Genomic DNA, 23,725 nt, shown 5'->3' on the forward strand with positions numbered 1-23,725 from the left:
GGGGCAAATGGATCCCCAGTGAAAAGCTTAGGGGGCTCCTCTCCGAGGGGGCAGCAGGGGCTATTGTCCCTGGGGAGTCTCATCAGAAATGCTAAGTCAGTGCGCAGGGCTGTCAGCTCCTGGAGAGACCAGACTGACCCTAGCTATTCCAGAAGGGGCGGGCGCCATTAGCATTTCTCTAGCTTGAGGCCTGAGACCCTGGGGGCTGCCACGGTTGAGGGAGGGGGGCAGACTCCACATGGAGCTGGAGAAGGGGCAGTGACCTCCCCAGGGATGTTCAGTAGGGACACTTGTGTCCCCTAAGGTTCTGCTTGCTGGCTGGCCAGTGGAGTTTGGGGCTTTGCCAGTTTCCCCTTCATCACAGGGCACCTCTCTCTTCAATGCCCCCCACAAAGGGGAGTACTCCCCTAGCCCTCGCCCCCAACCTGCCCTATCCTCTCGCTCGCCAGGCCATACCAGACACAGGCTCCTGGTCTGTGTCAGGTGAGGGGCGACGGGAAGAGCACTGGGCTGAATCCTGGACCCAGCTCCTCCCAGACTTGCTGCATAGTCCTCTCCAGTCGCTCTCCCTCTCTGGGCCTTGTTCCCTCGTTCCTACAGGGCTGGAGCCTAAGTCACTTCTGCCATGGTCTGTGTGCAGGTTGGAAAAGAATTTCCAGACACCAGGCAGAATGAGAGGAGAATAAAGTTTAGTAGAGTGGGAGACCCTGATAGAACAGCAGGCTGGCTCAAGGGAGAGCCGAACCCTTTTGCAGGCGAGCAGCCACTTTTTTAGAGCCTCAAGACAGAGAAAATTCCTACTGGAAGGGTGGCATTATGTGATTGGTTAGGATGCTATAGGGTGGGTAATAGGATGGGTATTTTACCTAATAGGGGGTCAGGGTTAGATCTGGAGGCTCATGGCAACACTTGCCATGGGGGTTGGTCAGCTCCAGAGATTTTTATCCTGTGACCTTGGTGCAGGGCTCCACAACTTCCAGCTCAGGGTGTCTGAGACCTGTGACTCCCGAGCCATCCTGCCTGGGTTCGAATCCCAGCTGTGGCCCTGAACAAGTCACCTTACTGCTCCAAGCCTCAGGTTCCCTCCTATATAACGTGAGGGGGCTGGGAAAATGAGAACTTTTGCAATACAGGACGCCCTGGGAAGCTCAGCTTTTTCTATTTTTTTTTTTTCCCCAAGCTGGGTTCACCCATTTTATTCAGGTAGCAACAAGGCTGGGAGTAGCTTCAAGCACAGACTTGGCTGTCTCTTGTGTGGTTTGGTTGAGACCTGGCTGGAGCTGAGCCGTTAGGAAGCCAGGCCATTTGGGCGGGGCGTGGGGGTAGCTGGGTGCTTCCTACGGGACTGACCTATGGGAGGGGCCCACCCTGGAGGGGCAAGGTTGCGGTAGCAGAGAAGAGGTGGCCTGGGGCCTTAGATGGCCCGCCCTGACGCCCACCCCCGCACAGCGCTGTCCTGGGCCGCGAGCCGCTGCGCTTCGTCCTGCAAGCGGGGCGCGTAGTCCGCCTGTGCCCCCGCCCCGCGGAGCCGCGCTGGGCGCTGAACGTGAAGCGGGCGGTGCTGAGCCTCTTGCAGGGTCATCCGGGTGCCCGCGACCCCCAGACTGTGGAGGAGGTGAGTTCCGAGTCTCGAGAGGGGGGTGGGTGATGGAGTGATGCGGAGCCGGGCTCTGACTGGGTCCCGCTCTCCCAGGTGGACATACTGGGCAGGTGTCCCACCACGTACCAGCAATTCGGAACCAGGCTGCACAAGACCAAGGAGCTGACGCGGTGCTCCCTGCGCAGGGCGCGCACCTCCCTGCGCTCGCAGGCCCTGCCCGCCGCCGAGGAGGTGAGAGCGGGGCTGCCCCTACCCGGTCCCCTCTCCTGTCCTGCCTTCTGGCCGGTCCCCCCTTCTTGGCCCACTCCCTGTTCCCTTCTCCTCCCTCCCAGGCTCTGTCCTTCCCCTCCCCAACTTCCTCATCTCGCATCTTCCTCTCCCCCCACCCCCTAACTCTTCCCCCACTTCCCCTTCCCTCCTCTTCCCTTTTCCTTCTCTCTCTTCCAAGGTTCCCTGCAGATGAAAGTGTTGTGTAAACAGTTCAGTTCAGTTGCTCAGTCATGTCCAACTGTTTGCGACCCCATGGACTGCAGCACACCAGGCCTCCCTGTCCTTCACCAACTCCCAGAGCTTGCTCAAACTCAGGTCCATTGAGTCGGTGATGCCATCCAACCATCTCATCCTCTGTCGTCCTCCTCTCCTCCTGCCCTCAATCTTTTCCAGCATCAGGGTCTTTTCAAATGAGTCAGCCCTTCGCATCAGGTGGCCACAGTATTGGAGTTTCAGCTTCAGCATCAGTCCTTCCAGTGAACAGTCAGGACTGATTTCCTTTAGGATGGACTGGTTGGATCTCCCTGTAGTCCAAGGGACTCTCAAGAGTCTTCTCCAACACCACAATGTAAACAGTAGGTGTCTATATAAGGATAGGAGGTGATCACTGTTAACACGGCTAATACAGAGTCTCAGCATCTAGAAGCATATGCAGGACTGCAGGCGCTGGCCATCTTCATTTTCCAATTGAGGCTTTATCCTTCCTCCCCTTGGGGTGACCGCTGACTGCTCTTTCTTGCCTCCCTTGGTCTCCCACCTCTATCTATGGGGAGGGGGATCCTGACGCTCCAGTGTAGCCCCTAAAGCTCCATGGTAGTCCCCAGTGGGCTCCCCCCAGCCTTGGCTCTTGCTACTGATTTGGGGGTTCTGGGGGTTCCCTCACTCCCAAGGCTTGGCCTGAGCCTCTGCCTCTTCCCCACATGGTCCAGCAGCCCGGCCTGGCCTCCCGCCTGACCTGCATCCAGAGTCTGCAGGCTGGCGTGCTGCGGGAGGCCTCCTGCACGCAGCTGGACACCGCGGGGCCCCTCTCCAGGGAAGCAAATGCTGCGCTGATGTGGACCCTTTCCTCACTCTCCCTGCTGCGGGAGGTACCCCAGGACCCGGCTGTCACAGGTGATGGGGGTGGGGGTGGGGGGGTGGCCCCGGACCTTTAGTTGAGCCTCCCAGTGTCCTCTGACCAGAGGGGTTCCAGCAAGCAGAGGCTCCACTGCTGTATCCCTGTCTGGACACCCTTGAACACCTTCTGACAGTGGCCATTGTCAGGGTCGGCCTCTTTTTCTAGAAGTTTCTGTCGGCTCACATGGCTCTCAGGCTTGGTCTTGGCCTCCTCTCTGGGTTGCTCTCAGTGGAGATGGCATCTTCTGGTTCCCAGCTTTTGTGGGAGAATCCAACTTACCTGATGACCCTTGGACCTGACCATTTTGGGGGCGAGCTGACTCAGGTTTCCTGATTTTCTGGAAAGTTCCTGCCAACATAGAGCATCCCCTGGAGCATGGTTCCCTTTTAGGATTTTTGTCCAGAAAGAAACAAAGCGAGGCATGCATCTGAGGGAAAGAGATAAATATTTTTTTCCATGGTGAAAAAAATGGCTGTCTCCCTGAATAAGAAGTAAGGATGGTTAATTCTTACTGCTGACAGTTCAGAAGGATTTACTGTGGGCCAGTATCTGTGCTGAGTGCTTTATGTGGATTATTTAATTTAATTCTCATCATGACCCCATTAGGAAGTTACTGTTGTTTTTAGTTATATTTTTTTCACTGAAGGAAGCTGTGTCCAAGAGGTAAAAATGACTGAAGTCGCAGAGCTAATGAGAGGCAGAGCTGGGACTTGGATCCATGGGGTCTTTTCCACAGCCCTGGTGGACAATCAGGTTTGCCTCAGAGAACAGACTCGCTGCCTGTACCACCCCAGGGAGAACCCAGCAGATGGGGACTGAAGCCCTGGGTTTTCCCAGCATTCTGTTTGGTTCCATGGAGCATAGGCTGAGATCCTAGGCTGACCTGCCCCCCAAGGCCTCCCTCAAACACAGACACTGGCCATGACTGGGGCATCTAGTTTCAGGACCTGCCTGGTGGTTGCCCATTGAGTTGAATGAGCTTTTAATCTTTTTTTTTTAAACAGGTGTAATTGAGATGTACTTCACATACTGTCTAGTTCATGCATTTAAAGTGAATAATTCAGTGGCTTCTAAGAGAGTCACAGTTGTCCATTCATCATCAGAATCAACTTTATGACATTTTCATCACCCCAGAAGAAACTTTGCACCCATTGGCCATCACCTCCTGTTCCCCCAATTCCTGGCTACCACTAATCTACTTTCTACTTCTATATTTTTCCATTCTGGACAGTTTGTATAAATAGAATGAGATAGTAGGTGACCTTTTATAACTGGCTTCTTTTGCTTCCCATAGGTTTATCCTGTGGGATGAACCTATCTTCCCAAGGTTCATCCGTGTTATAGCATGTGTCACAGTTTCATTTCTTTTTCTTGCTGAATAATCTTCCATTCCATGGAGGTTTCCATGTTTCCCCTGGCAATTCCCAGAGGGTTTTGGCGTCACCTTATCGGGCCCGTCCCTTACTGATGGGCACATGGACTGTCTCCCGTCTTTTGCCGTCAGCAGTAACGCTGGCATGATTTTCTTGTGTGTGATCCCCTCACCTGTTGCCAGAAACATACTGAAGGAAGCCTTGGCAGGGTGTGGGAGTGGCTCCCAGGGGTCCTTCCCACTCACTCTGACATTTCTCCCCATGCGGTCATCCCTGCTAAGAACCTCCCACCTCAGATTCAGACGGTGGAGACTTAACCCCGAGCAGCTTGCTTTATGAATGGGAGGAGACCCCGTCCCAAGCTACGGTGGCCACAGGGGCTGCATCAGTGAGGAAGCTGTGCCTGGCTCAGGCCACGAGCTTTGAGGTAAGTGGCTTCTCCAGTCCCAGGCCAGGGTCGGCCTGGGGCCCTGGGACACCCTCCTCTTCCTACCAGATCCTTTAAGGTCTACTTGGTAGAATATTCAATATTAGAGATGCTGTGTACTGTTGGGCAGGTTATGCAGTGCGCAACTCTGCTTGGTTATGAAAGCAAAAGGAAGAAATCTAGCAGGTGTGTGCAAACCTTGACCTAGTGCTGATTGGACAGGAGCCTGGAGGGGGCCTCCTTCTCATCGGTCTGTCTGTGGGCACATGGTCCTTTTGGGCCCCCAGACTAACCTTCTGGACCTGGCCTGTCCTAGAGATCTCTCAGGACACACACACACACACACACAATCTGGAGGAAGAAATGGCAACCCCCCGCATACCCCCCCACCCCCCTGCACACCCCCCATACCCCCCCACACCGCCCCCACACACACACAATCTGGAGGTAAAAATGGCAATCCACTCCAGCATTCTTGCCAGGATAATCCCACGGAGAGAAGAGCCTGGTGGGCTATATAATCCATGGGGTCACAAAAGAATCCGACATGACTTAGTGACTAAACAACAACAAATACACACACCCAAGAATATGTTGAGACTTCCCTGGCAGTCTAGCAGTTAAGACTCTGCACTTTCACTGCTGAGGTCCTGAATTTGATCCCTGATTGGGGAACTAAGATTCCACAAGCTGCGTGGCAGCCAAAGAAAATGGAATATTTTGAATTTGTGTAAAATACATTGAACATGTAGTCAGTAAATATAGACCATATATATGTATATATTGAAGACTCACAGATGTACACACACATTGTACATTTTGCGTGTACATAGCAGAGACATACTTGCAGCTGGTTCTTCACTGTTTTGGGGACCGGGAGCCAAGGCCCCAGCTCATTGCTCTCTGGAATCCCTGACCTGGGGGGCTTTGTGGTGGTCAGAGAGAAGTCAGTAGCCCAAAGGAGAGGGCCCTCAGCCCCGCGACGTGGTGCTGCAAGCCTCCGGCCAGTGGGTGACGGAGCCGGCTGTTCGCCCAGGCACCCTGGCCCCCACGGCAGGGATTCTCACCCTGGCGCTCCTGACCCCTTGGGGTGCCCTATGCACTGTCGGATGTTTAGCCACCTCCCTGACCTCTACCCACCAGTGTCAGCATCACCTCCATCCCTGTCATGATAACCAGTGTCTCCACTTAGGGAACCCTAAGTCCCCGGGGGAGTACGCTCACCCCCATTGAGAACCACTGCTCTGCCTCCTGTGTTCCAACCTGCCTCCTTCCATCTGGCCTCCAGAGCACCACCCTCCGCCCCCCTGGCGGGGCATTTCCCCAGCAGAGGCAGCTCAGGGCCAGGCATGTCGCGAGCCTGTCTCCCGTCCTGCAGACTGGCGGTGCTGGCCCCAGAGGGCGCGGGGCGGCTGTCCTGTCTTTATAGCGCTAACAAGGAAGCAAATTGTTCCCACCAGGGAGGTCCCCTGGGCTGGGGTGAATTGCCGAGGACTTTGTTCCTGAGAATAGCTTTTTGGGGATGCCTCAGTGCACATCAAGCGGTGCTTCGCATCCCTCTCCCCAGGAGAGGGCCCACCGGTTACCAGGGGGATGGCCGCGTGGGCTTGGGCTGGGAATGCCTTCGCCCCACCCCATTGTTGGTGGGCAGGAGACAAGATGGGTTTTTCAGTTTGGAGACAAAACCAGGACTTGGGACTCAATAGAGAGCAAATTCCCCAGCCTGACCCTCTGCAGAGAGGCCCTGGGGTTTCGATGTGGGGGGCAGCAGCCTGGGGTGGCCAAGAGCCTAGTGGAGTGAAGGAGAAGAAGATGGGGAGAGAAGCTGGGCAGGTCAGTGCCCCCCACGCCCCTGGGCTGCCAGGGAGGACGCCTGAGGGAGGGCACAGCTCTTGACCACCATCTGGGGTACTCAGAGCACCCACATCACAGACACCCACTGCACGCCAACTGTGTGTGCAGCCAAGTGTGGGTGGTGGTGTGCCAGGCTGGCTTGTGCTGACTTGCCAGAGCTGATGGTTAGCCTCTGGAAATCCTGCAGGTTGGTTGGTAAGCAGACATTACGAAAGGTTCAGTTATGCTCTAAAGAGAACTTACTGTGTAGCACAGGGAACTTTACCGGTGCTCTGTGGTGACCTAGACGGGTGCTAGAGCTAACTCGCTTCAGTTGTGTCTCTTTTCGACCCCACGGACTATAGCCCGCCAGGCTCCTCTGTCCATAGGATTCTCCAGGCAAGAATACTAGAGTGGGTTGCCATGCCCTTCTCCAGGGCATCCTCCCCACCCAGGGACCAAACCCGCATCTCTTAGGTCTTCTGTATTGGTAGGCAGGTTCTTTACCACTAGCGCCTCCTGTTAGCCACAATGGGAAGGAAATCTAAAAACGAGGGGATACGTGTGTATGAAAGGCTGATTCCCTCTGCAGTAGAAACTGAAAAACTGACACAGCGGTGTAAGGCAACTGTGTGTGCTCGGCCTCCCAGCCGTGTCTGACTCTTTGCGACCCCGTGAACTGTAGCCTGCCGGGCTCCTGTGTCCATGGGGATTCTCCAGGCAAGAATCCTGGAGGGGGCTGCCATGCCCTCCTCCAGGGGGATCTTCCCAACCCAGGCATTGAACCCAGGTCTCCTGCATTGCAGGTGGATTCTTTACCCTCTGAACCACCAGGGAAGCAACGATACTCCAATTAAACAAAAGACTGTTATACCCATTTACAGTGAAAATGAATCATATTCAAAACGAAGGTAATGATCAATATCATTATCAATGATCAATATCATCGCCCACTAGTTATTTTACTACACTTTCATCTTTGCACTGGTGGTTCTTGGCACCCACTGTAGGATAGAAACGGGGACAATGGCCTGCTTCTGTGCAGTGACTCCCACGTCCGCGGTCATTGATGGCGCCTGGGCTGCTGGTAATGGGCCACAGTGGGAGTACTGATACCAGGGAAACTGGCAATCGGGGCTTTTTATCTCCCCCCTCCAGGGCCTTGAGTGTAGGATGCTGGTTAAGAGTGTGGGTCCAAGTCTCTGCTCTGCCACTTAGAAGCCCTGTGGCCGCAGTCACCTGACTTAAGTGCTCTGTTAAGTGAGGAGAGTCATGGACCCCCATAGGGTCAAGGTCAAATGAAGTGGTGCCTATAAAGTGCCTAGAACAGCTCCTGGCCCACAGTCGAGGCTCCACACAAAGCCACCATTGTTGTTGTTATTACTATTGTTCATCGATGTTGTTGAGGAGGGCATGGCAACCCCCTCCCCCCAGCATTCTTGCCTGGAGAATCCCGTGGACAGAGAAGCCTGGCGGGCTACAGTCCATGGAGTTGCAAAGAGTTGGACACGACTGAAGTGAAAACACACACTCACAACACACACACACAAACACACACACACCAGTTCCGCCAGCAGAAGTCACATAGTCGGGATGCTGCCCACCCTGGGGGCAGACACTCTGGTGGGAGGGCTGGCCCTTGAGGCCTGTGTCCCGTTTGCATCCGGCTGAAGTCAAGCTGTGTGCACAGAACTCAGTCTCAGCTGCTCAGAGCAGAGGAGGCCTGAGTGTCTCAAGCCGTGGAGCCCCGGCCGGGTGGGGTGAGGGCTCACTCTTGGCCTTGACCAAGCCCAGCAGGAAGCCAGGAACCTCATCACTCTTGCTGCGGCTTTGGGTTTGGGCTGAGGCAGCAAATCTGAGACTGAGGGGGCACTGGGGAGGGAAGGCAGGATGTGGGGCCAGCATCCCAAACCCACTATCTCCTGAAACTCCTAGAGGTGTGGGCTCTGAATAGAGTCCTTTATTTCCTCGAGTGTTTGGAGACTTGGTGACTGGGCTGGTCAGACCTGTAGACAAGGAGCAAAAGCTGCAAATCCCTGCCGATTAGCCATCACTGTTCATAATTCTGAAAAACATTCACATAGTTTTTTAGTTGGAAATATCAGAAACTGTGAAATATGGTAGGACTCATTATAATAATTACGATCATTGTAACATGTTGTTTAGTCGCTCAGTTGTGTCTGACTCTTTGGCGACCCCATTGACTGTAGACTGTCAGGCACCTCTGTCCATAGGATTTCCCAGGCAGGAATACAGGAGTGGGTTGTTATATCCTTCTCCAGGGGATCTTCCTGACCCAGTGATCGAAACCCCATCTCATGCAAGTCTCCTTCATTGCAGGTGGATTCTTTCCCACTCAGTCACTGGGCTTTTATTAGAGCATAAAGCCCACAAATACAGACACCATCTCTCCTTTCCCCCATGTCCCTGGCCCTTATGTATGCCTGGCACATAGTAGGTGCCCAATAAATGCTTGTTAAACTAAAGAATAAAAATGGGCCAGCCTGTGTGCCAGGAGCTTGGGATTCAGTGGAAAGAAGCCCATATGAGCAGCCTCATCTCTTTGGGTCTGTGAAGCTGTTGGGAAATACTGGAGTTCCCACCTTCTTTGCAGCCATGTTGATGGCTCAGCTGGTAAAGAATCTGCCTGCAGTGCAGGAGACATGGGTTCGATCCCTGTGTCGGGAAGATCCCCTGGAGAAGGAAATGGTGACCACTCCAGTATTCTTGCCCAGAAAGTCCCATGGTCAGAGGAGCCTGGGGGGTTACAGTCCATGGGGTTGCAAAGAGTCGGACATGACTGAGTGACTAAGCCCATCTGGAGACAGGGATGGATGAGGTGACCTTTGGGGTTCGAGTCTTTCACGCTGCCCTCTCTGATTACCAGGCCACGGAACTGTTCCTGACGCTGGTGACTGAGCTCCGAGGCCTCTCTGCGGATGAGCTCATGGAACTCTGGGGACTTTCTTTTAAATGCCGAGACAACTGGTAAGGGCCTCTCCCTGAATTGGGGGCTGGGCCAGGAGTTGGCTGGGGGGTCCTGGGGGGGCTGGATAATCTTGCTGCTGTCCTAGGTCACCATTGAGAGATGGATGGTGACATTTCAGCTCATCCCTGTGATATGTTATCTCATTCCTGACTTGTCCTTCAGTCTGGGGACATCTGCCAAGAAGATGATTAAGCGGGGAGCTTGGAGGTTCCCACGGGGGCTGGAGACTGGAGTCTGGGGAGACTGGAGGCTGCAGGGCCTGGCGGGGATAAAGACAAGCATTGTTCCCTCCCCACACAGGGTCCCTCTGGCAGGGAGCTGGAATTAGCATTCCAATGCGCCTTGGGTTACCTTCTGCTGGGAGTGGGGGGTGCTGGGCAGGGCTGGGATTCACCCCCATACCCTGCTGATGTGGGGCCAGCAAGGGGTATAGAGAGACCCCAAGGGTGGAGGGGAACTTCTGAGGTCCTACCTCCAGGGGCAGAGGGCTGTAGGGGGTCGAGGGGGGAAACTTGTAGCTTCTTTCCCAAGTTCAGCCGTTTACTAGGCCTGCGAGATCCAGATTTCAGGTCTGTGAGCTTTTCAAAGGCTCTCAGATCTTGAGACCTGAAAAAAAATTTTATTGACTCAGAAATAAGAAAGAAAGCCCCCCCCAACCCCCCGCCACCCACCATATCAACATTGTTGTTCAGTTGCTAAGTTGTGTCCGATTCTTTGCAGCCCCGTCATAGCCCACCAGGCTTCTCTGTCCATGGGGATTCTCCAGGTAAAAATACTGGAGTGGGTAGCCATTCTCTTCTCCAGGGGATCTTCCAAACCCAGGGATCAAACTCAGGTCTCCTGCATTGCAGGCAGATTCTTCAGACAGTCTGAGCCCCCAGGGAAGCCCGTGAATCAATATTGTCACATGTCTTTTGAACGAATACCAAACTTAACAGCTAATAACGCACAGATACCTTCCAAGCCTTTTATCTGTATTCACTCATTTAATCCTCACAATGACCCCATGAGGTAGCTGGGTTTATTCCTATGTAACAGTTGTAGAAGGAAACAAAGGCACAGAGCAGTTAGGAAACTTACCCAAAGTCACACAGCAGAGTTTAGATTTGAACCCAGGTGGTCTGTGCTTATCCATCAAATTCTTAGGCTCTTAAATATAAGTGACACTGGACTTGTGCACGTTTTAGCTGTCTTTGCTGTAGGGAGGGGCCTCTGAGTCTCCATGTGGAGTTCCCTGTTCCCCTGGTGATTCACCCTACTTGTAACTTGGGATATTCCCACAAGCCCCTGTGTCTTGCTCGTCTACTTAGATGTTAGGAGTCAGGGAGGCAGGGAGACCATCCCCAAATCTAGAAGTTTCCAAGAGGACTGATACTCTTGAGAGATTTCTCTTGCCCTCACCTCCTCCTCCATTTCTGCCCAGAGCCTGGTTTTCCTGGACCCAAATCTATAAGGGAAAGAGAGGAAATAAAAGGGTGAGAGATGAGAAGGGCAGGTGGGATGTCTCCAGATGAAGAGGCTTGTGTTCCTGAGGCCTCATGCTCTTCTTGGAGCTAGCACAGTCATCAGCATTCCCATTTTACAGATGAATAAATTGAGGCCAGAGACTGTTTATGGGCAGATGGTGTGTGTGAGTTGAGGGTGGGTGGGATGCCTGGTCCTCTGTGGCCATGGATGTCACTCATCAGGGTTGATAAGGTGGGGGGCCCAATCCACTCTGCCCCGTGTGCCCTGATGCCTGTGTGAGCCCTGGGAACCTCCTATTCCTACTATAATTGAGGCACCCACCCCCATTCAGCCATCATCTCCCCATTTAGACCCATCACTGTGCAAAGGTTCAAAACCTCTCTTGAACATCCCAACCTTTCTGTAATTTCAAAAAAAGAAAAAGGAGAGATTGTGATTTGGGGCTGAGAGCATTAGCGGTTTAATGCGGGGCCACCTGCCAGTTGTTGACTCCTATTCTACACAAGGGATTCTTATCCTATGAGGTCAGTGTGGCTGGTTTTGGGAGAGCAGTGGGCAGGGACTCACATCGCCCCAAACTGCTGTGTCTCCACAGTGGGCAGAATTGCCAAGGTTTAGACTGGGCTTCCTTGGCAGGTCAGATGGTAAAGAATCTACCTGCAATGCAGGAGATTCGGGTTCAATCCTTGGGTTGTGAAGATCCCCTGGAGGAGGTGAATGGCAACCCACTCCAGTGTTCTTGCCTGGAGAATGCCATGGACAGAGGAGCCTGGTGGGCTACAGTCCATGGGGTTGCAAAGAGTCTGATGCAACTAACCGACTAACACTTTCACTTTCAGATGGGGCTGCTGGTGTCTCCGGGGCCCTAAGAGACAGAATCCTGGCCAGGCTGCCTGGGTCTGGCTCAGCCCCTTTCTGGGTGTGTGAGCATGGACACGTCCCTGCCTTACCTCTCTCAGCCTCTGATTGCTGCCAGATGACTGGAGGCTATGTGAGAGAGGAGTCCTGGAGGGCACCTGGGCGTGTAGGCCACCGTCGCGACGTTCCCTGGGTCTCTCTCCCTGTCAGGCAGCCGCTGGTGGATGCCCTGCCCTCCTGTGGCACCGAGGCCTGCGTGGGCCTCATGGCAGAGCTCATCGTGTCCGGGGAGGTGGAGGCAGACGAGACAGAGGCGTGGCTCTGGTCGCTGGCCTTCGTCCCCGAGCCCACTGATGCTATGGTCCGCGCGCTGCTGGTGAGCCCTGTGCCCTGCCCCCACCCATGCGGTCCCTCCCCTGCTCCGCTGCTGATTGGACGCAGCAGGGAGGGGCGGGGACCTGCGGTCCTCCAGGCTTTGGGCCTCTGCCTGGTGGGGCCAGTGGAGGCAGATCAGAAAAACTGGGTTTGAGTCTCAGCAATGTCCCTGCCAGCTGCGTGATTCTGACCTATCTGAGCCTGTTTTTCTGATGTAAGATGGAGATCGAACAGTATTTGCCTCTTGGGCTCTTGGTGAGAAATGAGATGCTGAATATAAAGCACTTCTCTAGATGCCTCGTGGGGAGACCCAGCGGCTTAGAGCTGCTATTGTTCTTGTAATCAAGCGTATTTGATGAGTCTCAGGATTACAAAAGCATGTGAAACTAGGCTAGCGGTTTTTAACAACACAAGGAGGTCCTATTTAACCCCCATGATGCCTCTATGATGTAGGTGCTCTTATCCCTCCCATTTTACAGATGAGGAAACTGAGGCCCAAGGAGGCTGGGCAGCTGGCCCAGGTGATGCAGCTGCTGTGCCTTTTTCTTGGACGGTGGGGCGTGTCCTCACCCACCTGGGGGCGTGTCCTCACTCACCTGGGGGCGTGTCCTCACCCACCAGGGGGCGGGCTAACTTGTCACTCCTCACTCTACCCGTCCAGATTGGCAGTGGGCCAGGATTCAGAGGCCACCAGTGGGGAGTGTATGGGAGACCCCTGGGCTGGCTGATGGAGGGGTGGGGTCTCCAGCAGGATCTCTCAGTCCCTCATGCTGGTCGGACTCTTGACTAACTGTCCAGGTGGAGCGTAGGGAGCACTCACCCCGTCCCCCGGCCCCTGATGCCAGGCGTTTACAGTGGGGCCAGTCCATGCAGGCTGTGTGGTTGGCCCCGTTCAACAGGGAACCGGGCCCTGAGTCAGAGCCAGGCCAGGACTGGGCCAGGGGGGCACTGCTCACAGCCTAACAGGTCCTATGGTGGCCACACAGACATCAGTGCCCTGCAGGGCCCGTGGGGGCTCAGCCAGTGCCAGCGGGGTTGGGCTCCCCCTTCTTTCCTCTCTCTCCCTCCTTCATTTGCTCAGCAGAAGTGCAGAAGTGTGGGGGTGGGGGACTTAAAGCGCAGACTCTTAAAGGCGATGCCACCTCCCACCCCGCTTTAGAACCCAGCCTAGTCCCTTACCAGCACCACCTCAGGCAAGGTGCTCTCTTTGCCTTGGGATGGTGCGGACTGATAGTCGTTATGCCGTGGGCTAAGTGTTATGTACACACTGGTACCACTTGCCAGGGACACACAGGGAACAGAGCATATGGGTCCCTGGGCTGTTGGAGTCCAGGCTCTTCACTCGCCTGTCTCCTGCCAGTTCTCACGCCTCTCTGGACTGTATGTGTTCTCTCATCCCATCACAAGAATGCACTGTCCCCCAGTTGTGACAACTTATGTTGTCTCCAGCCTTGCCAAATGTCCCCTGTTAGCCTGAGATACTGTTGTCCATCCTGGATGCACAGAAGAGGTCTTCTGGGGCATTGAAAAAAAAATGTTTATATTGATTTGTTTAATTTTGGCTGTGCTGGGTCTTCATTGTTGCGTGGACTTTTCTCTAGGTGTGGGGAGCCAGACTGCTCTCTGGTTGTGTTTTGTGGTCTTCTCATTACCGGGGCTTCTCTTGTTGTGGAGCAAGGGCTCTAGGGTGCACGGGCTTCAGTAGTTGCTGTTCCCAGGCTCTAGAGCACAGGCTCAGTCATTGCGGTACTTGGGCTTAGTTGCCCCGTGGCACGTGGAATCTTCCTGGACCAGGGATCAAACCTGTGTCTCCTGCATTGGCAGGCAAATTCTTTACCACTGAATTTGAAGCCCCCTGGGGCATTTTAAGAAATGCTCCCTGCAGGTCACACCACAGGCAATTTATTCAGACCCTCAGGAGTGGTGGGGTAGGGGCTGGGGCGTCTGTATTTTTAAGAAACATCCCATGGGGAGGCCTGTGAAAGACCCCTCACCAGGCTTCTTGGCTGGGGTCGGGGCCGGTTTCTGTCCCTAGCCTCTGCTGCAGACCCCGGGGGCCAGCTCCAGTGCCTTCCTGGGCATCTCGGCTCTGGTGCACAACCTGTGTGTGTCTCTGGACGGGCCCTGTGAGCAACTGCCTGGCATTGGCTCCCTCGTGAGGATCCTGGGAGATGCCGTGGGTGCCAACTGCACCTTCCAGGAGCCCTCAGACGCTGATCAGGTGAGGACAGCCCACATCCTGGGCGTGGCCCCTTGAGGGGGTCCCTGTCAAGCAGGCGAGCTGTAGACTGGGCGGGTGGGCTGGGCGCCCCCACCAGCCTCAAGGCCCCACCGTCATCTTGTTTCAGCTCCTGTTCGTGCTGAAGGCCATTGGCAATGCTGGCCGGGCGGCCACAGCTCTCACCCCCAAGCTGAGCATTTGTGCCTCCCTGGGGAGCTGCCCCCCTGAGATCCGGCTGGAGGCCATCCAAGCCTTCCGGAGGGTTCCCTGCTCTGCAGACGTGAGCTCCTGGGAGTTATTTCACTGGGGTTGGCATTGGGCAGGAGTGGGTCTTGAATCACTGTTAATTCACGTCTTCACTTGCTCATTCATTCATTGCATTTACTGAGCACCTACTATGTGCCGGGCATTGGCGTGAACAGGTATCCAGGTCTCTGTTCTCATAGAGCCTGTATCTCGGGTAGGGGGGCATTTTTTCATTGAATACCCAAGTAAGCGTGTATTTACCGAGAAACCACACATAAGCTATCTGTGCTGCAAACCCGCTAGATCAGGGGTCAGCAAGGTCCGTGGTCGACATCCAGCTTATTGCCTGTTCTTGTAGGTAAAGTGTTGTTGGAACACAGCTCTGCCTGTTCACTGATGTGTGGCCTGGGCTGCTTTTTCGCTATGATTGTGGAGTTGAGTAGTTGCAAGAGAGACTGTATGGTCTGCAAAGGCAAAAAAAATGGACAGTCTTTCCCTTAGCAGGAAGTTTGCTGACCCTTGGACTAGTGGCTCCTGTCTCATTTAGAGTCAGAGTCCTTCCTGTGATCTGACCCCTGACCCACAGCACCTCTTGGCTTCATTTCCTGCTTCCCTCACCCCCACTACTCCTGCCCAGCCATGCTGGTCTCCTTGTTGATCATCAAGCCTCCAGGGCTCACTTCTGCCTCAGGTCATTTACACATGATCTTCTCCTTTCCTGGAATGCCTTTCCTCTCTATTTCCCTAGGCTTTTCTCCTCTATCTCCAGGAGGTTTTTACTTAGAAATCACTTTACTGTGGGGGATCTTCCTTGTCTGTTTTCCTGCAATTGACCTTTTCAAGCTCCCCCAGGCCTCCAGCTTCCCTATTTTTCTCTTTTTAGCATTTATGGGCTTACCAGGTGGTGCTAGTGGAAAAGGATCCATCTGCCAATGCAGGAGATGTAAGAAACATGGGTTTGATCTTTGAGTCAGGAAGATCCCCTGGAAGTGGGCAGGGCAACTTGCTCTGGTATTCTTCCCTGGAGAATCCCATGGACAGAGGAGCCTGGAGGGATACAGTCCATAGGACTGCAAAGAGTCAGACACTACTGAAGTGACTTAGCATGCAGCAACATATGATATATTCACCTGGATTACTGTCTATCTCTCTGCACTAGAATGTAAGCTTCAGATGGACAGAGTGGGGTTTGTCTTGCTCACAGTTGTCACCTTGCTGGGCATGTAATAGGTGCTCATTAATATTGCTGCATGAGTGGATGGGTGGATGGCTGCGCTGTGAAGGAAAGCAGCGGGTGCTAAGGGAGAGAATCATGGGGTAGGGGAAGTGGCTCGCTTAGGAAGGGGGGCATGGGGAATATCTTTAGAGGGAATACCTTCTGTGAGTCTGTTGCTATGGTGTTTTCATAGATGTTTTATAGATGATGTTTTCTTGGAATGTAGCCACACCCGCTTGTTTACCCATTGTTTGCATGCATGCTCAGTTGCTAAGTCATGTCTGACTCTGTGACCCCATGGACTGTAGCCCACCAGGCTCCTCTGTCCATGGGATTTCCCAGACAAGAATACTAGAGTGGGTTGCCATTTCCTTGTCCAGGGGATCTTCCTGACCCAGGGATGGAACCTACATGTCATCTCCTGCATTGGCAGGCTGATTCCTTACCACTGGCTCCACGTGGGAAGCCCTTACCATTGTTACTTGTGGAAGTTGATAAGGCTCTGGGCTGGGGCTCTGGGAAGTTAGATATTAGCAGTGACTGGGCAAACTCCCACATCCCACAGTCGGGCCACAGGTGAGCGTGTCTGGGAGCAGTGGAGGCTTTGGGAGGGGCGGGTCAAGGCAGCGGGCGCCCCTGCTGGAGCCAGGCCGGACAGGGGACATGGCGCTCCTGGGCGGGGGTGGGTGGGCTCTGGGTGGGCTCTGGGTGATGGCTTTCTCTTTGCCCGAGGCAGCGGTCGGTGCTCTACAACCTGTACCAAAATGCCGGGGAGGATTCTGAGATCCGCATCAATGCCTACCTGGCCCTGATGAGGTGCCCGGGAAAGGAGGTATTTGCCCAGGTGCGGCGTACCCAGGCAGGAGAGCAGTCCACCCAGGGTAAGCAGCTGCGTTGGGGGGCCAGGGGCTGGCCTGGGTGCCACCTGATGGGTGCAGGGGTTCCAGAGCACTCTGCCTCCACCCCTCAGGGGTCTTCCCGTCCCTTTCTGTTCCCCTTCTTTTGCCACGCCATCTGGACTAGCGGCCTCACATGCTCCCCTCACCCCTGTGGCAGTTGAACAACCCAGGAGAAGTTGCTTCTCTCTGGTCCTCAGTTTCCTCATCTGTACAATGGGGTGAAAGTCGCTGAGCTCCTTTCCAGCTCTGGCCAGGTCATGGCACAGTGCCTGGAGGAGGGGAAAGAGACTCAAGGCAGACCAGGGACAGTGTCTGCGAATCTCGGGGGTCAGAGCGTTCCTTTTAAATAGGTAGAACTTCAAAAAATAGGCTCAGCTAATTTTCAAAAAGTTTTTTTTCCCTAGTGCACAGTGATTTGACATAATTCACAGTGAGTTGAGAGCCTGGGGACTGCCTAACTGGGTTCAATTCCCAGCTCAGCTACTTCCTACCTGTGTGCCTTTGGGCAAATGACCAAACCTTTGTGAGCCTCCATCTCTCCATCTGTGGAATGGGGATAACAGTACCTTCCTCATAAAGGAGGCATAAAATGAATTAATACGAGAAGGTATTTAGAACATTGTAAGTGCTGTAGGCATAGCTGTTAACTTTCAGTGTTATTATCACTACTTCTGTTGTTGTTCAGTCATTCAGTTGTGTCCCACTCTTTGCAACCCCGTGGACAGCAGCAGGCCAGGCTTCCCTGTCCTTCACCGTCTCCCAGAGTTAGCTCAAACTCATGTCCAGTCAATGATGCCATGCAGCCATCTCATTCTCTGCTGTGATTATGCCGCCAAAATTTCAAAGCAGACAGCAAGATATAAATGGAAAGTTAAAGGCCGCCTTCCTTGCCTCCTGATCCCTGAGTCCTGTTTCCTGAAGGCACTGACTTTGACCATTCTCTTGTGTGTCCCATCAGAACATGTATAGTGCATGTATGAACATGGATGTGTTATCACCGTAACAACAGCAGCTCAGGATCATGGTGTACACACTGTTGTGCCCCTTGCTTCTGCCATCAGTGTGTCCGGGAGCTCTTTCCACATCAGGGCACTTGGGCTCTTAGCTGCAGCTGCGGGATGCTCCACTAGGAGCTTAAACCATAGTCCACTTTACCAGTCCCCAGTGATGGGCGCTTAGATTTTTTTTTCTGGTCTTTTGCCATGAGAAACAGCAACCAAAATGAATCTCTCTGTCCATCCTCCTTCAGACCCTTTTGATAATCTAGCCGGAGGATAATTTCCCAGAAGTAGCCAACGTAAGAGGCTTCCCAGGTGGTGCTAGTGGTAAAGAGCCCACCTGCCAATGCAGGAGACGTTGAGACGCAGGTTTGATCCCTGGGTTGGGAAGATCCCGTGGAGGAGGAGATGCAACCCACTCCAATATTCTTGCCTGGAGAATCCACAGGGACAGAGGAGCCTGGCAAGCTACAGTTCATAGGGTCTTAAAGAGTTGGACATGATGGAAATGACTTAGCACACACACTATCAGCCAACATAAAGGTGTGCACACACGTTTAAAAGTCTGATGTGATGCTGCTAGACTATCTTAGAAAGAAATGACACCTCCCCAGCCCCCAAAGGGAAAGAAGTGGTGCTACTAGAAGCCGCAGTTTGTTGTTGGCAGTTTCTAGGGTGGGATGGGATGGGGGGTGGGTTGTTCTACATCAATAGACCACTGAGCCAAGCCCCTCAGAGGGGGTCAGCCAAGAGGCAGCCTTCGTAGAGACCCTGCAGTATCAGGCTTGTGTGTTGCCTGATGGGAACAAAAACATCCTCAGCTCTGTTTCATGGTGGATTGTTCTAGAAGCCCCCTGCTGGGCATTCTGAGAGTCTGGGATGAGCAAGGGGGCTGGTGTTCCCAATTAGAATAATATCCTCTGTTGGACTCCTTCCCCTCAGTACACTCATTTCATTTTTAACTCTCCAGAGAGGCTCAGAGGGTCCCCATCACGGATTGCATGTTTACCCCTTCCCAACCCTAAAAGATATTCAGTCCTTTAGGTCCAGATTTTGCCCTTGACTGATCTGTGCAAACAGCCCTGGGAGATGGGTCAATATCGTTCATTTTACTGATGAGGAAACTAAGGCTCAGAGAAGTGGAGTGATCAGCCCAAGGTCACCCAGCTCGTGAGTGATGGAACTGGGGTTCAGACTCAGGTCTGACTTTCAAACCAGGGCTTTCCCCACACTTTCAAACCAGACCAGTCCCCACTGGGCTCCAGTGGGTTCCCTTTCCTTCAGGAAAGTGCATCAGAATGCCCTGTGCAGCCTAGATTTCCAAGTTCCATTAGGCACTTCTGTTTGCTGCTTGTCTACAAAAAGGACGTGGTTCTCAGCAGCTAGGCTCCTGAGAAGCCCCTGGTGGATAGAAATAGCAGGACCCGGAGCGGGAGGCCGGGGGTCTTTTCTCTGTACTGTGTCAGCTATGGGTCCTCCCTCATCGCCCTCCCCTCCCCTCTCTGCTGGCTGCAACCGGACTCCAGTGGGCTCCTTTGTCTGGAGTCACCTCCTGCAGCTATTGGAGACGGACGACCCCTTGAAACAGACCCTACGGGAGGCCATCCCTGAAGATATTGTCAGCCGGGAGTTCCATCCAGAGATGTGGAAACACTCGTCCTACTCTGACGTCACCTTCCGCTCAGGTATGGGCATCTTTGGCCAGCACTGTCCTCCTCGGGGACCACAAAGGCCTGGGGACCCGGGAGTCCTGACTCCGGAGGACATGTGGCCATGTCTGTTTCCTAAATGTCCAGGTATTCACATGCCATTCTGCTTGATTTTTTTTTTTTTTCTGTATCCCCATAGCACCTGCCATTTTTGATGGAAGAGGTAAAAAATAGATAAGTATGAGCCACGTTATAGTATTCAATGAAATAGTACTTCCATCTTTTCTCTAAACTGGTTCTTTTAAACTTACTGTTATGCTAAAAGAAAACCTTTTATTGCTACTATTAGCAGAAGATTAGTTTAATTCTAAAAATAGGGTTGTCCTAAAAAGAAATGCAGTGACCGTGAAACACTGTTGGGTTCTTGCCTGCTGAGGGCTGTGAATTTGAGAACTGCTTTTCCCCGGGTTAAAAAGGGAGATTAGCACCAACCAGAGACAGCTGTTTCCTTGTGATTATCAGAATCAAAAAGAGACCCCTTTCTAGGTTAGGTATCCAACCCCCCTCAGCTACTTGGAAAGTTGGGGGGCAGGGTGGGGTGCTCTGGCTGCCCCCCACCTATCAGTAGATGTGGGTGCATTCGTGACCCTCTGTCCTGACCTTCTCTCTGCCCTTGGTAAGGCTTACTCATCTGAGCTTCCTGTCCTGGCTGAGAGGATGCACCGTGTGTCTGACCCTGTCTCCAGCCCCTCGGCTGTCAGCTCCTGCCCTGTGAGTGGCGTGGTGGGCACTGATCCTTTCTCTTCCAGCATCAGGCAGCCTGGGAGCCAACCTGGAGGGGACCCTTCTCTTCTCCCCAGCCTCCTTCCTCCCCCGTTCTGCCACAGCCAACCTGACCATCCATGCTTTTGGTCATGCCTTCAACGTTCTGGAGGTAAGAGGGGCCCTTGTTTCAGTCTCTTCAGGGCATCTCCTGGGCTTGGGGGCAGAAACGATCCCATCCATCCATCTTTCCATCCCTCACTTCTTCTATCTATTGATCTACTCCCACATCTTGTACTCCCAGACCCCAACCTCCATCTACCCATTTATCTGCCTGTCCCAACCCATCTATTCATCCAGCCTACTGCTGCTGCTGCTGCTAAGTTGCTTTAGTCGTGTCCAACTCTGTGAGACCCCACAGACAGCAGCCCACTAGGCTCCTCTGCCCCTGGGATTCTCCAGGCAAGAATACTGGAGTGGGTTGCCAGCCTACTGACCCATACATAAATCCATACATCTATGACCCCCATCCCTCCTTCTCTCCCTCCCTCTCATGCATCTGTGTACCTCCCATCTCTCTTCATCTACCCTCTCACCTACTCATTTATCTTCCCAGTCATACACCCATCCACCCACCTATCTATCTATGCACCCACTTAGCTATCCATCCACCTATCCATTGCCTATCCATCACCGCATCCATACAGTCATTCATCCATCCTTCTCATCCACCTATCCATTTCTGTGCCTTCCCACGCATCTCTCCATCTACACTCTCACCCGATCATCTGTTTATTCTTTTAGTCATCCACCCATCTAGCCACCTATTTATTAAGACCTACATACTCACTCATCTGTCCACATACTCTTCCATATGTTTATAGATCTGTATCCATCCATCCATTCTTCTATCCTCTTCCATCTACTCATCTATACATCCCAACTGTCTCTTCATCTACTCTCTCATCCACTATTTATTCCTCTACCCTTCCACCTATCCATACATCTATCTGTCCGTCTCCCCACCCACCCTTCTCTTCATCTGTTCTCCCACTGATCTATCCACACTTCTATCCATCTATCCCTCCATGTTCATCCATCCATCCATCTATGAACCTGTCATCAACCGCATAGTTTCCATCTTCTACCTAACATGTGCCAGGCAGTGTGCTGTGTGCTGGGCTCGGGGAAAATGATGATGATCAAGAGAGAGAGAATTCCTGCCCTCTTGGTGCTCACAGCCCAGAGAGGTAGACAGATAAGAAATGAGTAGACACGTCCATAAAACAATGGCAACTTTAAGTAGTGAGTTTAGAGATCTGAAGGATGAGTGGGAGCAGCCGTGTGGAAAACTGAGGTAAGAACCTTGCAGGGGGAAAGGGGGGCAGTGTGTTCAAAGTTCCTGAGACGAGAGAGGGCTTGGTGTGTTTAAGGAACAGAAATAGACTAGAGAACAGGAGGAGAATATTAAGATGGGAGCTCAGGGAGGGAGCAAGGCCATGTTGAGGAAGGGTTTCAAGTTGGGGAGTGACATGCAATTTGAATGTGGAAAATGATTTGTAAGGGGCAGCAATGGAAGAAGGATGATCTCTGAGGTCATGTGCCCAGCAAACTTTAAAGTAACGTAATACCTTGGGGCCCTTCCATCTCTTTGCCCCAGGTCCCTGGAGCTTGTCTGAGGGAAGGTGCTCTGTGCCCTATCCCAGCTCTTTCTAATTTATGGAGAACAGGGGACTTAACATCCAAACTTTACCTTCTGGGCACCTAAGCTTAGATCTGCCAAGGGCTGAACCTTTGGTAATTTCTCTGCAAATGCTCTCATAGATATCTAGATGAGAGGTTGGAAGGAAAGGATGTAAGAGGGAGTGAACAGATGGGTGGATGGATAGGTAGATGGAATGAAGGAATGACTCATTCATTCATCCATCGGATTTTGAGAATCAGTCAGGTCATCTGTTAGTCAGGGTCTTCCAGAAAAGTAGAACCAATAGGATTATAGAGGCTGACAATTCCCAGATCTGCAGTCAGCACAGCTGGAGACCTAGGGGAACTGATGGTGTAGTTCCCGTCTGAAGGCAGAAAAAGCCAATGTCCCAGTCTGAAGACACTCAGGCAGGAGGAATGCCCTCTTATTTGGAGGAAGGACAGCCCTTTGTTTCATTCAGACCTTCAACTGATTAGATGAGGCTCACCCATATTATGGAGGACAATCTGCTTGACTCAGTCCACTGATCTAAATGTTAAACTCATCCAAAAATTCTCTCACAGAAACATGTGTAATAACACTGGACCAAATATCTGGGCACCCTATGGCCCAGTCACATGGACACAGAATTAACCATCTCACCAGGCATTGAGTTCACTTAGTGAGATGTAGGGCCCTGCTCTCATGGAGCTCAAGATCTTGCAGGGAGACACACAAATTTGTCCGAGTGTGACCTTGGAGTAATGTGCTTGACACTCAGAGGAAGGGGTAATAAATTTGGCTGGGGGTGGGGAGGGGGAATGTATGGAGCCGGTGATATGGGAATTCAGGGAAGGCTTCCCAGAGGTGGTGACATTTGAACCAGGCCTCAAAGAATTGGTTGGAATTCTTGCTGTGTGGCATTTGCCAAGCAGATGTGGAGCTGAGATTGTATCTCTTGACGCTTGGGCCTGGATGGACCCTAGGGAGCCTGGGGCCCTCTGTTCAAGCTCCCAACCCCACAGCTCTTGGTTACTATTGTGAACAAGTTACTGTGCCCTGAGCCCCTGACTTTCCTTCCCAGCTGGGACTCCGACTGGAAAATGCCGAGGAAATGGCCCACAGGCTGTTTGGCCCGAAGTCATTCTGGGGGCAGGAGGGGGAGAGACAAGCCCGGGCAGAGAAGCCCCCAGAGACAGAGCCAGGGCCCGCACCGCAGCTGGCTGACCCCGCTTGTCCAGGAGAAAGGTCCAGAAAGATGAGAGACTTGCAGCAGAAGGTAAGGGAAGCACCTGAGCCCACCTCTTTTCACCCTCCCCCCTGTCAGGTGCCAGCTTGGGCTTTGGGACTGGGGAACCCAGCTGTCTATGCCCTCTGACCCTGCCCTCCCACCCCCTAGCCCCCTTAAAGAAGCACATTGCTGGTCCAGATCTCAGCAGGGAGCTGTTAGCCTGTCTTCTTTTGAAAAGCCACTTGCTATATCACATACATAGAAAAGTGCCCACCTTGGAAGTGTGTTTCCATCAGTGGAACATCCTTGTAACCAGCACCCAGACCCTCATAAGCTCCCCAGAGGCACCCTTCTGCCTCCCTGTTCTGGTTTACCTGCCCATAACCAGAGTCAAGCAACCACTGTTCTGACTCCTAATAGCACTGAGTAACTCTTTAAAAATCAGCTTTGTTGAGGTGTGATTGTCCTACAATAAATGGTCTGTGTTTAAAGTTTTGACACATACCATTT

At 52.9% G+C, this 23,725-nt stretch overlaps 1 protein-coding gene across 1 annotated transcript in view; it reads left to right on the top strand.

Moving 5' to 3' along the window:
* LOC122433469 overlaps positions 1–23,725 on the top strand; it is a 161,402-nt gene that overhangs the window by 9,159 nt on the left and 128,518 nt on the right. The window contains exons 5-16 of the mRNA XM_043456461.1: positions 1,450–1,615; positions 1,694–1,831; positions 2,803–2,983; positions 4,642–4,787; positions 9,508–9,608; positions 12,145–12,310; positions 14,345–14,530; positions 14,658–14,810; positions 16,729–16,873; positions 19,416–19,574; positions 20,348–20,472; positions 23,069–23,263. Of these exons, the coding sequence (XP_043312396.1) occupies positions 1,450–1,615; positions 1,694–1,831; positions 2,803–2,983; positions 4,642–4,787; positions 9,508–9,608; positions 12,145–12,310; positions 14,345–14,530; positions 14,658–14,810; positions 16,729–16,873; positions 19,416–19,574; positions 20,348–20,472; positions 23,069–23,263 (1,861 nt within the window). The remainder of the gene's footprint in view (positions 1–1,449; positions 1,616–1,693; positions 1,832–2,802; positions 2,984–4,641; positions 4,788–9,507; positions 9,609–12,144; positions 12,311–14,344; positions 14,531–14,657; positions 14,811–16,728; positions 16,874–19,415; positions 19,575–20,347; positions 20,473–23,068; positions 23,264–23,725) is intronic.

The sequence above is a fragment of the Cervus canadensis genome, chromosome 32 (genome assembly GCF_019320065.1).
Source record: "Cervus canadensis isolate Bull #8, Minnesota chromosome 32, ASM1932006v1, whole genome shotgun sequence".
Lineage (NCBI taxonomy): Eukaryota > Metazoa > Chordata > Mammalia > Artiodactyla > Cervidae > Cervus > Cervus canadensis.